The sequence below is a fragment of the Hipposideros armiger genome, unplaced genomic scaffold, assembly GCF_001890085.2.
Source record: "Hipposideros armiger isolate ML-2016 unplaced genomic scaffold, ASM189008v1 scaffold_30, whole genome shotgun sequence".
NCBI lineage: Eukaryota > Metazoa > Chordata > Mammalia > Chiroptera > Hipposideridae > Hipposideros > Hipposideros armiger.
Genome location: NW_017731380.1, coordinates 3394787 through 3411515, shown reverse-complemented (window position 1 = coordinate 3411515; position 16729 = coordinate 3394787). Strand labels below are relative to the sequence as shown.

General features: G+C 43.0%; 1 protein-coding gene across 11 annotated transcripts in view; it reads left to right on the top strand.

Moving 5' to 3' along the window:
* The window catches only part of PKP4 (plakophilin 4), a 228135-nt gene extending 211725 nt beyond the window's left edge, over positions 1-16410 (top strand). For 8 of the 11 annotated variants that reach the window (XM_019636845.1, XM_019636844.1, XM_019636843.1 and 5 more), the window contains 7 exons: positions 1306-1456; positions 4262-4457; positions 8857-8941; positions 9061-9178; positions 11687-11815; positions 13527-13600; positions 15406-16410. In XM_019636845.1, coding sequence (XP_019492390.1) covers positions 1306-1456; positions 4262-4457; positions 8857-8941; positions 9061-9178; positions 11687-11815; positions 13527-13600; positions 15406-15654 — 1002 coding nt within the window. In that variant the 3' untranslated portion in view covers positions 15655-16410. The remainder of the gene's footprint in view (positions 1-1305; positions 1457-4261; positions 4458-8856; positions 8942-9060; positions 9179-11686; positions 11816-13526; positions 13601-15405) is intronic. The other 3 variants (XM_019636847.1, XM_019636846.1, XM_019636849.1) reach the window with 2 other exon arrangements.
* The last annotated feature ends 319 nt before the right edge of the window (positions 16411-16729 follow it).

The window sequence follows — 16729 nt, the reverse complement described above, 5'->3', positions numbered from 1 at the left end:
ATATTGGGCACTTGTTAGAAAAACAAGATAATCATGGCCACAGATGCTATCAAGTCGGAAGCTACATGGAGGGTAGCAATAACGGTAGGGCTCCGGAAGGGACACGCTCAGGGCTGGGCTGAGCCTGCCCCCCTCCAGGTGACACTGGCGCTGGTTCTGCTGCAGGCATCAGAGAGCGAAGTGGACAAAGCTACCTGAGTGCTTTCTCCTATAGCAGTCACGTACTCTGTTTCCCCCTGGAGATTCATTTGATTTGGAAAATAGAAGTATTTGTTTTATATGAAGAATGTAATAGGATCTTTGAAATGCATCTTTTCCTCTTATGTATATTATTAAAATTGTCTATACTGTTGGTATTCAAGAAACTGAGTAGTCAGTCACATTTCAATGTTCAAAATAATACAAAGGGCTGGCAGATCTTTGTCCTCGTGTCTTGACTACCACAGGAAAGAATTAGATGTTTTATGAGCAACATTTTTCAATTATCCTAAATTTTGAAAGATAGTTTGCCTTGGTAAAAATGTTAATGAAAGTTAAAAGCAAGACTAAAGACCCATTTTCAAAATGTTACCTTTTTTCTTTTTGTGGTGTTTCTCTGACTTAGCGTTCATTTTCAATTCATATGGTACACACACTGACTCACTGTACAGACTTGCCTCATAATTGCAAAAGAATGTCTTGACTGCACATTTAAAAAAGAAGCAGCAGCTAACCTTGAATGAGAAAGCATTTTACACAAAAATATACTTACTTTTTCACCAGTGTGTATGAGTTATGTTGCTCAGTGTTCCTGGAGAATTCCTTTTCTTCTGAGGCAGGGGATTTTTCCAAGGAACCTCTCTGAAAGGTTTTGAGCTCTAAATATTGTTGTAGAAAAGATAGGAAAAAAATGACCCAGTGGAGATGTAAGGTGCACTGGTCAGCTCTGGGTCCTGCCATTCTATTTATAGCCTCTGGCCCTAGCATGGGGCCAGCTTCAAGGAGGACGCAAGATCCTTCCTTAATCATGTTTATGTATCTGAGGTAGAAAGTAATCACTGCCTTCTCTTTTCTGCACAAAAATATCTGGCAGATGGTGGTTTGAGATTTTCAGGCTTCGGGATTTCTTTTCAAATCAGTCACCCTCGCCTATCTTTATCCCAAACTATAGTTTTCTCTTTACTGACACCACAGATTTAATCTCCAATTGGAAAGAAAACATTTAATCTATTAGTTCATCATTTGGAAACATCTTCTTTAGGCAGCAGTCACATCTGAGAGCTAAACTCGGTTCTATATTACTTACTGCCTTGTCTTGCTCACTAGTTTGCAGCGTACATCCGGGCGGCCGTCCGCAAAGAAAAGGGGCTCCCCATCCTTGTAGAGCTTCTGAGGATGGACAATGATAGAGTGGTTTCTTCTGTGGCAACTGCCTTGAGGAATATGGCCCTAGATGTTCGCAACAAGGAGCTTATAGGTATGTTCTCGTGACCAGGTGAGCTATATAAAGAGGAGAGCCATTATATAAATAAAGCTCTTCTTTTGATTTATAAAACTATGACATTTAAAATGATTAGCAACTGAGTCCTAGTCCCCGGTTTCTTGGCATATTGGAGCATCCCTGCTGTCTGTCCTTTGTGAGCATTTCTTTTCAGCAAGAGCTAGCCTCATTAATTAAACCTTGATCAGGGAAGGTACGTTCTCAGAAAAGCTAGCAATTTCAGTTATACTTTACAACACTGCTTGATAGATTTGGTGTCTATATTCCCTAAGGGAGGTTCATTTCTTGAGCAACAAAAAAAAGTGTAATTCTCCCTTTCCGTTTTTTGAGACTGATACCTGCTATTTCATCAACACTACCATGTTATGAATAAAAAATTTTTAAAAAACAACCTCATTAAAGGTTAGTGGCTTTTCCCTCTCAGATCTGTGTAAATGCCCACCCCTAGGCAGAGTCACTGTCCCAAGGCCATTTCCACCCCAGGGCAGGTCAGGACTAAGGTAAGGCAAGTGAGGCACACAGGGTGCAAAATTTTCAGAGGCATTCACCCTTGGATCTATCCAAATGTAGGGTTGACACTTGAATGAACCTGAGAATGAGCATCTCTTGGAGTTTTGCACCCTAGATGCTTTTGCTTGCCTGCCTCTAGGGCATTGCACCATCTCAAGCAGGGTGTGGGGTAAACAAAGATCATGTTTATCTTAAAGAGTAGCTGTGAGGTTTCACCCTGGTAAATTACACAAAAACCCATCACACAGTCATGGCAGAATTGCTATTTTAAATTATTGCCTAGATTATTCTGCTCTTAACACACTGCTTCTTTGAGCCAAATTGTCCCCCACGGAGAGGAAGGTGCTTCTTCCCACCCTGTTCATACAGCCCAACTTGTGCCCTACCCCAACAGAGACGTTATAACTCCTAGTTCCTACATTTCCCTGAGAGAAATACTCTCGGTCCCTCGAGACATTTTTAAAGTTATTTTTGTTACATCTATATTTGAATTTCTTATAAAATGCACATATAGTTTAGGAATTCTTAATGCTAAAAAATAAAGGGTTGACAACCTAAATCTTAGGGCCTGTCATTCCACAACTGGGAGGAGACGCCAGGGAGCAGGTGCAGGGCCAGCACCGCTGAGCACATAGTCCTCTGGGACGAGGCCTGTGTATTCAGAGTCCTGGCCTTCTCTCAGCACACCCTGGGTTTCCTGTGAATGTCCTGACTCCCTTTTAAACTTCCACGAGCATTTTCTCTCTCCACTGATGAGCGATTTTTTACCCACCTGGAGCACTGATGAACTATTTCCTGAATCTCCTTTTCTTTTTTCCCTGTGAAGATCCCTTTCCTTCTATGAGCTCTGAGCCCCTCCCAGATTTCAGTATTTCACTCTAATTTCCCCAGCACTTCTGTCTCTGAGAACCATCCCCTTCTCGGACTCCTTCCCTCTCTCTTCACATCCATCACCAGCCCTAGCAATGGACTTTCTCTTCAGAGCCATTTTTCACAAGGAAAGCAAGTTTCATCACTTCGTAAAAGTTCCTGCATACTCACCTGAGTGGCCCCCCGCTGCAGGCCCTGAGGGAACCACAAGTGAGCTGCCTCATCCCAAACCTGAGGAGTACTATTTAAAATTGTCTCTTAGCCAAATGACAGATTACATGTCATGGACCTTTTGGTCATTCGTGAGTATTTAAAATCACCAGTGCTAATTTATCGTCGTTCTTAAAAACCACATTTATCTTTTCTGGCTTATAGTGTCATCACTGTTTTTCTGCTCTTCACAATAATATTCGCTGTGAGTAAGCCAGAGTCTGCCCTTTGACATGCTATAAATTACGTAGCGTGCAGTCAGGGCCTGTCTTCTGCTGCTTACCAGTATATGTAAATCGGTTGTTAAAAAAAACCCATTTAGTATCCACTCAATTATTAGTATAGGGAAAAAAAATAAGAACATATTTATTTGAGCTTTAGTTAATTTCTTTTGTTTGTATTGCAATTACTCCAGTTTGTCAGTTGGTAATTGAAATTGAAAAAGCTAGAGATAATCTCCTTTTGTTGAGAAGTAAGAAAAATTGAGGATTTGTAAAGAAATACTTCAGTAGTTAGGGGACTCCCCAGGCTGTCCTATCAGGAACTTTATTATTATTGAATTACTCCTGGGAGATAATACACCCATAATTTTAATACCAAAATTTTAGTTGTGTCTTCTTTAAAAGAAACTAACATGTTGTTATCACCACTGATGTCAGACCATCTGATATATACCCTCAACTTGATAAAAATGTGTGTCTGTATCCAGTTCAAATGTTAAGATCCAGAAAGATTTAATGAAAAGCATTCCTTGGCAGTCTCACTTTGTCTATTTTTAAAATTTATTCAAAGATAAGTTTTCTTAAAGCTTTAGGAGGAAGCTGAGGTCTTTCTGATGCATAGGAATTGAATCGAAAATAAACTTTACTATCATAATTCCTTTCTTTCTTGCTGTTAATGAAAATAGACTAAAAAAACTTGATTGGTATACCCAATTTTATACACTTATGTTTTTTTTCAGCAATTTACAGTAATGTTTTATAGACCAATCATTTCTTTAAGTGACATTGCAATAAATGTTAAGTTTCCCCTTACAGTTATAATATTTGTCATTTTATTCTTTGTCGTGTTATTTTTTTTCCTGTTATCTCTTGAAGTTTTGTTTTTAAGAGACTGCATAGTCACAGTCTTTTAAAAACAATAACAAATAGCGCCTTCTGAAAGTAGAATGAAATCTTTTGCATTTGGCAGGTAAATACGCCATGCGAGACCTGGTCAACCGGCTTCCCGGAGGCACTGGACCCAGCGTGCTGTCTGATGAGACCATGGCAGCCATCTGCTGTGCCCTGCACGAGGTCACCAGCAAAAACATGGAGAACGCCAAAGCCCTGGCCGACTCGGGGGGGATAGAAAAGCTGGTGAACATCACCAAGGGCCGAGGAGACAGGCAAGTGGGCTGTAGGGAGAGGCGATCCTGAGGGTTCAGTCCTGGGACCATCCATCATTGATAAGGGCCTTTGTAAGGATGCCTTTCCTATTGGAAAGGATTTATTTTCGCATTTCTTATATGCTGATAAGCTAAGCAGCTTCCAGTGGGTACAACCTGTTTTGCTGCGACAGGCGTTTGTGGTCATGTGGCCCCTTTTCTGGTTTTTATTGTAATGCCCCTGCATTCATTTCTGTCTCTAAAACCTCATTTGGTCATGGTCACCCTGGAAGAATCAGAAATGCCAGGATGAGGAAAATCTGGGGGCACCATTTCCCTTGAACCTTTGGCTCTGCTCCAGGCTCTGGGGCCTGTTCTTGAATCCTCAGCTGAGGGATTGATTACAAGTCCCCAGAAATTATTAAAATCGACACTCTACCGCAAGGCCTGCTGTGTGGCTACGGGGTGTGCCCTGGGTTTGCATCCTACATTTCCCTTTGCTTCGGGGTAACACCTAATTAACGAAGTAGAAAAAGGGGGGATTAGAGAATCAGTGACAAAAGTAGGTTTTTGTCATGGAGCTATTGCATGTCTAAATTTGACTTAGTATTGGATCAGAGACTCCTTCAAGGAAGTGGGAATTAGGACTGCTTGGTGCCTTCACAACACAACAGGACGGCAGCCGCCCAGCCACAGTAAAATGGCCCCTCTCCCCACTCTCCACCTCCTCCCCCTGCCCAGTTTTTCTGCACAGCCCTGATTTCCCCCTGATATTTATTGCTTTTTGTGGCATCTGACTCCCCCAGGAGCAGGGACTTTGTCTTTTTGTTCACTGCTATATCCTGTGCATTCTAGAACAAAGCCTGGCCCATAATAGGTGCTTAGTAAATACTTATGAATTGGCTGAGTGACAGTGCTAGAACTCATTATGGCTTGTCTTTTAGTTTATACTTTTGAAGGAATTTCTAAAATATAAGAATGGTGTAACAAAGCGTATTCTCACCTCACAGAAACTATACTTGTCAACATTGACCATATTTCCTTTCAGTCTCTTACTTCTTATGTATCTTTTTTTTGTTATTTCATTTGTAATAAATGCACACGCTCTCACTTTTATATCAAAGGAAATGAGATGTTACAGATAAAGCTAAGATCCATCCCATTAACTCCTCCTTCTTCCTGGTCCCCTCCCCCGTCCCGAGGTAACGTAATTACTTTTTGTGCTCTTAAAATTTTGTGAGTCTTCATTTGTGAAAGGCATACAAAGAAGCTGGAGAAAACCAGTGCCAAAACATTGTATATTAAAATATATATATATATATATATTACCCACTCTAACCTGGTTGTCAAAATAAGAGATCCTAGATCAAATCCAGTTGTCTTCTGAACATATACTTACCTTTCCTTATGATTCATTCACCAAGTATGTATTCCCTCCCTGCTGTGTGCTACAGCAGTGACCAGATCACACAGCCACCTCTGCCCTCAGGTAGCTTACTTTCCACGGGCGAGCCAGACAAGGTACTAACTGAGGAAGAAACGTGCTTAGCCCATCAGATGGTGCTGAGTGGGGGCAAATAATAAAATCAGGGAAGGTGATCGGGCATGCCACAGTAAGGGGCGGGAATTATAATTTTAGGCAGGGTGGTCAGGGAAGGCCTCACAGAGATACTGCCTTTTGAGAACACACCTGTAGGAGAGGAGGGAGTGAGCAAGGAATATAACTCTGAGAGAGAGCATCTCAGGCAAAGGGAACAAGTGGAGGGCCCTGAGACAGAAGAGTGCCTCGTGTGTCTGGTGAAAAGAAGGAAGCCAGTGGGACTGGAACAAACCAGTCAAGAGGAAAGGAGGAGGAGAGAAAGTAACTAGAAGTATAGGACCCTGTGGGTCAGCATATGGACTGACTTTTACTCTTGAGTAAAACCGGAAGCCATTGGAGATTGTTCAGCAGAGGAGGGATATGATCAGCATCCCCTAAAGGGATCATAATGACTAGACAAACCCAACCCCCCACCCCTGGTGGCAGCAGTTGTATGGTAAAGAAGTGGTCAGTTCTGACATGGTTAAAAGGTAGAGTCAACAGAATTTGCTTGAAGGATTAGATGAGCGGGACGAAGGGAGGTAAATGTCAAGGATGACTCCGAGGCCTTTGGCAAAGGAGACCACAGAATGGAATTCCTCTTACCAACACGGGGACACCCCCAGAGGAGCTTAGGAGAGAGCAGGAGCTTGTTTTGAACATGGTACATTTGAGATGTAAATTACACACCCACTTGGAATGTCTGGTCAACAGGAGAACATGCTTGAGTTCAGGGTAGAGGTCCAGGCTAGCAATATAAACTTCAGAGACATCAGTGTATAAATGGCACCTTTAGAGAAGTGAAGTGGGCTGAGATCAATGAAGAAGTAAATGCAGACAGAGAAGAAAGGAGGCTGGAGGGCTGATGTCCCACAGAGTCAGAAGTCAAAGAGATGAGGAGCCAGGAAGGAGCCCAAGAATGAGTAGTCAGAGCACTCAGAAAAAAACCCGGTCCCGTGGTGTCCCAGAAGCCAAGTGAAGGAAGTGTTTCAAAGGTGAGCATGTGTCACGTGCTCCTGCTTGGTCAGGCAGGGCGAGCACTGAGACTTGTCCAATTGAATGGTAGTTTTGATGTCATAGGTTTAAGAGAAGATAAGCTGAGAGAAATTAGAGATGAGAATACGTGACTCTTTCGAGGAGTTACGCTGCAATGGAAGCAGAGAAACTTTCTTGCTTATTTCAGGAGTCAGGTTTCTGCTCATAGAATTTGTCTCTAAAAATACCGTGTTTCCCCGATAATAAGACCAGGTCTTATATTAATTTTTGCTCCAACAATCTATGTGTATTCATCTATTCATGTACAAAAATCTACATTTATTCAAACAGTCATTTCTGGCCGACGATCTTAACTGGGGCTTATGTTTGGGGTAGGGCTTATATTTTGAGCATCCTGAAAAATCAATTATTTTCCAGTTAGGTCTTATTTTCGGGGAAACATGGTACCTACCTCGCCTAGCTGTTTGTATCAAGCTGTGTACCTGGCACACTCCTGCTTTGTCGAGTGTTGCAGGTAGCCCTTGGAGTCAGATGCAGGGTCTGTCTTCCTGCCTCTGTCCCAGCTGCCTAGCACTTAATGACGACAGGGAGATGGACAACAGCAGGACTGCCAGGACCTGCCAAAAATGGGATGGCCATGAGGTATGAAGACCCTTCAAGGTCATTGTGGGTGTCTGAAATTTCATCTCTGTTCATTTCTTTGAGGTGTCTCCTTGCTCTGGGGTCCATTTTGAAAATGTAAAATTTAGAAAGGCTTTGAGTGGATGGGTTTGCTTGGTTCTGCGCTTGACTCGTCAGGAACACTAAGAGGACTGAGTCTGTGGTGGGAGGTGGGATGAAGGCAAATGCAGAAATCCCCCACTCCAAGGAACAGAGAGGGTGAAGCCCCAGAATCTGCCTATACTCTGCCCTCCCTGAAACCTCAGAATCATTAGCAACCATGTTCTGCCGCCCGGGGTGGAGACGGCGCTTACAGCCTGCTCAGCCCTCGCTTCACCAGTTCATGTGAGTTTCATAGGAAAAATAAGGAGTAAAAAAGAAATCTGATTTTAGATCCATGATATACATTTAAGTCAATTTTCAATGTTAAAATGAATTCTGATGAGAGAGGAGTTCAGTCCTTCTCAGCGACTCCCCGAGCACTGCTCCACCCCGAACGCGGACGTCCGAAGGCCTCTGCTGAGGCGGGAAGGTGCGCGTCCCTCTTCACTTGCTGGTGAGGCCGCCAGTTTAGAGGAGCTGCTCCCAAGGTGAAACGCAGTGACTCAAGGTCACCAGTGCCTACACAGTGCCCGTTTTAGCAGAATGTGTTCAGAAAGGGAATTTAAAAACTAACCACAGTTTCCAAATCGAGCATGAGAGCACATATGTATATTTGTTTACATAGAGGTGTAAACGATAAGGCAATGGAGGTGTTTTTATCAAAGCCTAGTAATGGGGGTGGGAGGAAACATGTTCAATTAACTTGGGAGGGTCCTCGCACCCAGGATGTGTGGTCTGGTCACGTTAACCCCAAAGCTCCAGCAAGGTCAGCCCCCTGGAAGACATGGGGAGGCTGACAGAGGCCCTCACCTTAGAGGTTATAGGTTCATCCCAACCACAGCTTCTCGCCACAGAGCTGACTGCCTGAGAGCCTCGCTTTGGTCTTTGCAGCTCTGGGCTAGCCTGAACTTGACCGACTCCTAGGTGCACCTGATTCCTTGGTAGTGCTTTCTAGCGGCGGCTTCCATGCCCTCTGGTCCTCGGAGAGATGGCCTTTTGGACACTGGTTCGCAGCCTGAATATCTCAAGTGTAGCCTGAGGCTGTGCCGCCCCCATTTATTAACATCCTTGCTCTCTCTCTAGATCATCTCTGAAAGTGGTGAAGGCAGCAGCGCAGGTCTTGAATACATTATGGCAATATCGGGACCTCCGGAGCATTTATAAAAAGGTAACAAGAATAGCTCTGGCATAATTAGCATTCATCAGAGCACACATTCGTAATCATTTATTGTAATGAAATGTCATTATTCATTTTGAGAGGTTCCTTTTTCTCCTTTAACTCCACAGGATGGGTGGAATCAGAACCATTTTATTACACCTGTGTCAACGTTAGAGCGAGACCGATTCAAGTCACATCCTTCCTTGTCAACCACCAACCAACAGATGTCCCCCATCATTCAGTCAGGTTAGTGGGTAAACTCCACTCCTGGGTGAGAACATTTGTGTGACAGAACATTGTTTCCCAACCTGAGAAGATGGAACATAAGCTATTGAACCTGTCATATTCAAACACTCTTTGCTCTTCCAACCAAAAGCCTTCTTTGGGAATTGCATGTGACTGTAAACAACAAGTACATTTTCCTCCGTTCATTGTAAAAGTTTATGTGAGTTTACACCAACTACAATGCATGAAAGTATCCCTGGGCCCTCCAACCCCTCCCTTCCCCCAAGATTCTGCTTCATTGGGTTTGTGAAGGGGCCCAGGAAAGTGCATTTGACAGGCTGGCCCAGGGATGCAGGTACAGGAGAGCAGAGGGGCTCAGTTTGAGAACCCCTAGGTTGTGCCTGAAAATGGCTGCCCTGCCTGCCTACTGTCCCTAAGTTTGGAATCTCTTCTGAAGTGATTTTGAATTTTCTTGATGAAAACTCACAAACAGGGTTCTTTAGACAAGATCTTGACACCCACAGCCTGGGAAAGCTATGCTCTCCTCCTCCACCTTCCTCCTCACCACTTAAACCTCCATGCCCTTGCTGCCTTCTAGCCCCCAGAGTCCACAGCTAATGGGAACAGGCCTTCCAGGTGGGTTTACAAACATTCCCTTTGATTTGGAAGTTGGGGATCTTGCAACCATGCTACCTGCATATTGGAGGAGTTTACTGTGGTGTTTACTTTGGTAGAAGGAATGTTTTGAGACTCAGACTAATTTTTTTTGTTTGTTTTGTTTTTTTACATGTAAGGACAGAATATTACTACCATGCTAAGTCAGTCCTGTAAAATTAATTCTTAACTAAATGAAACAGGAAAAGTAATATCTTTATTTTTATTATTTGGCTGTAAGTCTCCCATTCTGACATATAAATATTATCAGTTGTATTCAACTTTGCTACTGCTGGCACCTTATTTCTCATGTGGACATATGTGTCCAAGAAGACTAATATATGACCAATGGTTCTTGCCACAGAATTGGATGTCTCCACTTGTAACTAAGAAATTGCATATGGTGTGTATTTATATCTTAGTTTTTAAGTTATGAGGTGCCTTCATCAAAGAGAGCTATGCTTGTGTTTTAACATCCTTACTGAGTTCCCAGGTGTAGCCTGAGGCTGCCTTCTTTTATAAGAATGTTGAGAATTCTTTAGGGGGTTCAGAAATAGGATGTCAGGGGATGTAAGAGGTTGGGGTGCGTAACCAAAGGCATATGTACAGGCAAAAGAATAATTTCAGACAGGTTAAGACATAGTTACTAAGCAATGAACTTGTTTTGAGGACCTCTTAAATGTACACCCTGGACAGTGTTGGTGAGCCCCCCTCCAAGCGCCTATGTACCCTTTTGGATTCCATTCAGAAGTAGGGTATAATTCACACTTGTTTCCAGTTATGTAAAGGCTGGCCATCCATCCATCAGCACTAGTGTTGCCTGATGGGCACATCCGATGCCTTCCTGATATAATTGTGGGAGGCAGGTGAGTATGCTCTGTCCTAGCGTCTTCTAGAAAGTAAGCAACGTGAGTGGCACATGGACACTCACCCTTGTTTAACACCGAGTGACCCTGTGTCAGTAAGGTGACATTTTAAGGAAAAGATTTCAATGCCAGTTTTTCTCTGAAAGCATCAGTGCATGCAAAACCACCAGTGGCACCGCCTGGGTGCTGCTGCTTTCAAGTGGATCGAGTGAATAAGTGACTACTCATTTATAATTAACTTCAGTGCAAGCAAGATAGTTTTTTAGTGAGAAAAAGAAAAAAGATGTGCAGTGTTTTCCTTCTGTGCAAACATGTCTAAAAGGAGAGCCATGGGTATATATGTTATTATGAAATGTTTGGTTCAAGCTGAGATTAAAAAAACAAAACCTGGGCCTTTGTGAGGTAGGACTTCTCAGCACCATGAGCTCCTTGATGAGCTAGGCTTACTGAGTTTACATAATTTCCCTGACAGCCGATCACCATAAAAAGAATAAGTTTTTTGGGCTGGGCACTCTTATTCAAACACACTTAAGAGATGCAGATATCTTTAAAATAATTAGAAATCAAAATATCTTATAAAACAACTATTTATTTACTGACGAGCTATACATAAAGGGTAATAGATGGGTGCTTTACACACAGCTGAGCTCCTAAAGTAGCAAATGTAATTCTTGCATGGCTCATCAGTTATATTGTCACTCAGTTTCAAAGGCCCAATCAAGTCACTGAGGCCCACTGTTGGGGAAACCTGCATGACCTGTGCACTGCAGCTCTCCAGTAAGCTCAGAGATGGATAGCACTTCGCAGTGGTGGCCTGCAGGTCGCCTGCCGGGTCTGCGGGGCCGGCTGCTCTGCACCTCACAGCACCGCTACGAGCTGACTCTCAGCACCAGCTGCGCAGAACTAATTACTGTCCTTTGTTTTTCCAGAAGATTTTCCAGAGACACTGACAGTCTGATTTCTCTTTCTCCTCTTTCTCCCTCTCTCCTCCTTTTGCCTCTTCCTTCAGTTGGCAGCACTTCTTCCTCACCAGCACTGTTAGGAATCAGAGACCCTCGCTCTGAATACGATAGGACCCAGCCACCTATGCAGTATTACAATAGCCAAGGGGATGCCACACATAAAGGCCTGTACCCTGGTAAGATGCCAGTTGGGTGTGCGATAGAGTACCTGGAAAAGCCGCGTGTTTCCAGGCACACGGCCAGTGGCCTGGGAAGCCCCCCGTGCCTGTATTGAGACTGTCCCCCAGCAGCAAACGATGTTCTAGTCTCTCCATTTCCTGCTTCAGGGGCTGTTGCCTTTTCTGCTTGGTTTAAGTTAAATAAGCTGAGGTAGTGGTCTGGTGACCTCAAGTAAAAAGAGCACTGCATCCCGATGAGAAGTGGTGTCTGGCTTCCTACAGCACAGTCCCTCTGGCCTGCTCCCTCCCCGCTCGAGCAGTCCCCTGTGTGTCCCAGTGCATCCGAGCCCTGAGCTCTGGATCTGGCAGGGCCCTGTCACCCAGACTGGCCTGAGAATGGAGGTCAATTTCATTTACACTTTCGTGGAAAAGAGTTTGAATGAATAACAAAATGTACAATGTGATTCTCCTCAGAGTGATTATTTTTTAAGAATAATAAATATAATGTAATATAGTATTGATATTTTATGTCCTATTCTGAAAGCTGTGCATATAATTTATGGAAAGGATGGCAACCCGAAGGGTTACCAAGATTTCATATTGTCCCCATTCTCAACTATCTCGCATATCGTAACTACTCTTGAGGTTTCAAATAAGATAATGTGAGCTATCAAAAAAAAAAAAGTCCTCTTTTCTCAAAAGACCTATTTATTAAAAAGAAAGAAAAGCTGGTGGCAACTTAACTGCTGGGGGAGCAGCCTCAGCTGTGCTGTTGTCTTTGAAATTGTGATTTCACAGGACTGTTTACTAATCGACTATTGTTACTATGGCAATTAATAGCTCAGAAAATTGCAGATGCTACATTTCCAGCATCAAGCTCTTTGCAAAGGAAATGCACATACAAACTGAAGTGCATGCATTGTTACTTCAGCTTTGCAGCAGCCTGCTTTATTTTAAAGATCGCCTCCTTAGCATGTGCCCTTCTGTATCTTCTGTGCTTGCTTCAATAAACTAATTTGCCTCAAGTATGTTTCATTTTCCTCATTAAAAACTGCAAACCTTTGCTAGTCTTCACAGTAATAGAAGGGTAACAACCTACGCCACCATCGGCATCATCGGGAGTCTAGTGCACTCTTGAAGACGGCTGTCTGATTACTAGGTTCTTGTTGTTTTAAAACATGCTTAAATATGGCAGACACAAGAATGTGCCTCCATGGGCCCAGACTGCTTAGAACACGCCCCTGCCTGCTCTTACCAGGACGTGGGATTTTGAATCAAAGCTGTTCTGAAGGCATGGAGCTTGTTCTGATGTTTCCCTTCCCCCCATCTGACCCAGTGCTCTACCTCAGAGCCCTGGGAAAGGGGTGTTTCTTGGCCCAGGGAGCAAGGCTGCTGTGCAGAGCCAGCCAGGAATGTCTTCACAGGTGTGAACAGTGCCCTACAGTGACCAGGGGTTGAGAAGGAACCCTTGTTGGATGAGCTATGCATTGGCCTTGCTTTTTGGTGAAACACACACAGCCTATTTTGCCGTATTCATTAGCTCCTGACAGCCCTGGGGTAAGCAGCAGCCCGGCTAGACCCAGGGAGCCCAGGCTGTCCCCGTCTGTGCTGGCAATGGGGAAGGCAGGCCATGTCAGGGACAGCGCCAGCCCCTGGCAGGGAGACCACACAGCCTAGTGGATCAGGATAATGAGCACTAGTTTTAATTTCATAAAATATTTTCTTACAGGCTCCAGCAAACCTTCACCAATTTACATCAGTTCCTATTCCTCACCAGCAAGAGAACAAAATAGACGGCTACAGGTGAATTTGCAATTATCATTTTTACAGAAGGCCGATTAGCAGGGATCACCACAGTAAGGCGTCCGTGCCGGTTGACTTACCAGAGCTGGGCCAGTGTGGCAGGGGCCAAGGAGCTTTCTCTGGGGATCTCCGCTCCTCAAGAGCTCATCTGTGGTTTAAGCAAATCACTTCACAGTAGCCTCATGTCCTTGAATATCCAAGTCGGTGCTGCTGAGACCACCATGCCACTGATGGGAACCTGCTGGGAAGTCTTTGACTCATAGTCTTTGTCCAACAATTTCTTTTTCCCCACTTTTTATTTCGTCCTGTTAATGTCTCAGATCTCTTCCATCCTCTGGGTGGGGAAAGGTCAGTAAGCACACTTCATTGTCTCATCTCATTGTTCTCTTTTTTGTGCACCTCATTCTCCATCTTCATGACTTCCTCCCCTCCAAGCCTCCATGGTTTGAAAACACTTCAGTCCACGGCCAGGTCTCTGTGAGCCTCAGAGGTGAACGTGGACTCAGCCCTGCTCAGTGAACCCCACTCTCCATCAGAGTGGCGTCTTGTGGTTGTAACATTCAGTCTCTGTTTTCATGGGTGGCCTAAAATTCATTTCGCTCCTTTGATGCCATGTCCACCTGGGTCATCTGATCTCACCTCTTACCTTCCAGTAACACATGAGCAACTGGGGTTTCCCAAACAAGCCTACATCCTATCTTTCAGATAAGGATTCTCTAAGACCTCTCTCAGTTTCTTCATCTTTCCTCTATAGATGGAAGAAAAGGAACTTCCCAAGTTATTCATAATTTATCCTGTAGCTCTTTTGGTCAGGAGAAATAGCTGCAGAATCATAACTCTAATTTAAATTAAAAAGAGAATTTAGCTCTGGAATCCTTATAATGTTAAAATGCATTTAGTTCCAGAATATGATGTTGATACCTATGTGGTAAATTAGTGACATCTTACAAAGTTGGGGCGATTTGGTCATGATCAAGAGGAAAGACAGACATAAGAAAGACATGACAGCTTTTCTCCAAACATATTTGAAGAAATTAATGTGAGATCAGAGATAGGTCAACACAAAAGGAAATGGGGCGGGGTACCCTGTGTGGATCCCCCATGTGTTTCACCTTGCCTCCTTGAAGATGGATGTATTAGCCCTGGCTTGGGGAAGTCTTTCCCTTTAGAATTGTATTTGCTCACGTGTCTCTTCTAATTTTACTACTCTCCTGCCTGGAGTTTGCTTTTTCTTTTAATAGTACAGCAGGGCTTCCAAAGTGTACCTGTTCAACAAACTACATATTTCCTTTAAAAATTGATAGAGGGACTCAATTTTCATCTCTGAGGTACATGTTTTAAAAGATGGTTGTACAATTGTATAACTACCCAAAGCCCAAAAATTCAGCCTCCAACTAAATTCATCATGTGCTAGTAGTTCCCTTGTGTCAAAGCAAAAATCAAGTTCATCCGTCTGTTGCCCAGGTAACAGGCCCCTCCAACAGCAGAGCACAAAACTGGGCCTCTAGTAAGGAGCGGGAGGAGGTAGCCAGGGGCTCTCTTGGGCTTTCCTGAGGCATTGACTTGTAGAGGCCTTAGGACAGGATTTGAGCAAACTCTGCAAGCCCACCTGCAAGTGTAGTTTAAAACCTTTTAAGTCCACTAGTAAACATGCAGTGTGTACCAGAAACAACTTTGAACCATAAGTTCACAAATACTGAGGACTGCTTTAAAAATATGAAGCAGGAAGCCCACATTAGTTTTCCCTTAAACATGTATTCCCAAAAATTGCTTTGATTTATTTGCTTTTTCATTTTCATCAACAGCATCAACAGCTGTATTATAGTCAAGATGACTCCAACAGAAAGAACTTTGATGCATACAGATTGTATTTGCAATCTCCTCATAGCTATGAAGATCCTTATTTTGATGACCGAGTTCACTTTCCAGCTTCTACTGATTATTCAACACAGTATGGACTGAAATCGACCACAAATTATGTAGACTTTTATTCCACTAAACGACCTTCCTATAGAGCAGAACAGTACCCAGGGTCCCCAGACTCGTGGGTGTAGCATCAAGATGCTCAGTAAAGGAACTCTTTCTTTCTAACCTTGTATGGATTGAGATGAAAAGTCTGCCGTGCTGATTTGCTGATGAAATGTGAAAGTGAAATGGAAGGAATGCGTGAAGAGCATATTTTTTTCTTTTTTGAGGAATTATCAGGGAAGTGAGAAAACGTTGAGGAGAGAGGACTTTCTAAACTCTATTTAGGTGTTAGATCTAATTACTTGTAGATTCTATAGTCTGGTGAAGGTGTGGGCGATGTGATGAGAGAGATTTGAGAAATGGATGAAATGAGATGGGGAATGTGTAGGTCAAATCAAATTAAAAATGATTTTTTTAATGTGAATAAAGTTATGTTCTGATAGTTTGTACAGAAAAAAAAATGGATGCCCTTCATGTTTTATTGCTATTACTAAATGTCAAGGTCGTATGCTATTATGTCTTGTAAATTTCTTTTGTTGGTGTAAATATGGAAATGCCACATTGGTTAAGTGCCATCATTTGTAATGCAGTGTGTCATTTGAAAGGAGATTTGAAGAAACTGACAGCTTAAGAAAACAAGTGGGAAACCCAAGGAATTGTTAGCAATTAAGAACAAACTACAACATCTTTTGTTTTCAAAATGAATCGTGTACTTTTGAAGCACAAAGTCCAGTCTGGTATAGCAGCGCCATGGCCATTCTCTGCCTCTTTCATAGGACACTTCACTGCCATTTTCTATGCACATGAAAGAAAAATAAATGTGGAGATTTCATCCTTGGAAATTGGTTCCCTGTTCTTTTTTATTTTCTGTGTGTAATACAGAAAAGCAGATTTAATACATGGGGATCTAACTACATGTTGGAAACTTAGATACAGGCAACTATTTTGGACTTTTCCTAGTTTTATACAGTTAATAGACGTGGTGAGATGGACCAGACCAAAAAATGAAACTGCGGACCTCTTTATCTTAGTATTTTTATTTCTTAGGATCTGTTTTGAATCTAATGCATCTTGCTCTTTTATCATGTTTTCGTTTTGGGGTTTTTGGGGGGTTTTTTTCAGGGTGCTGTATATATTTAACACTATTTTTCACTTATGAGA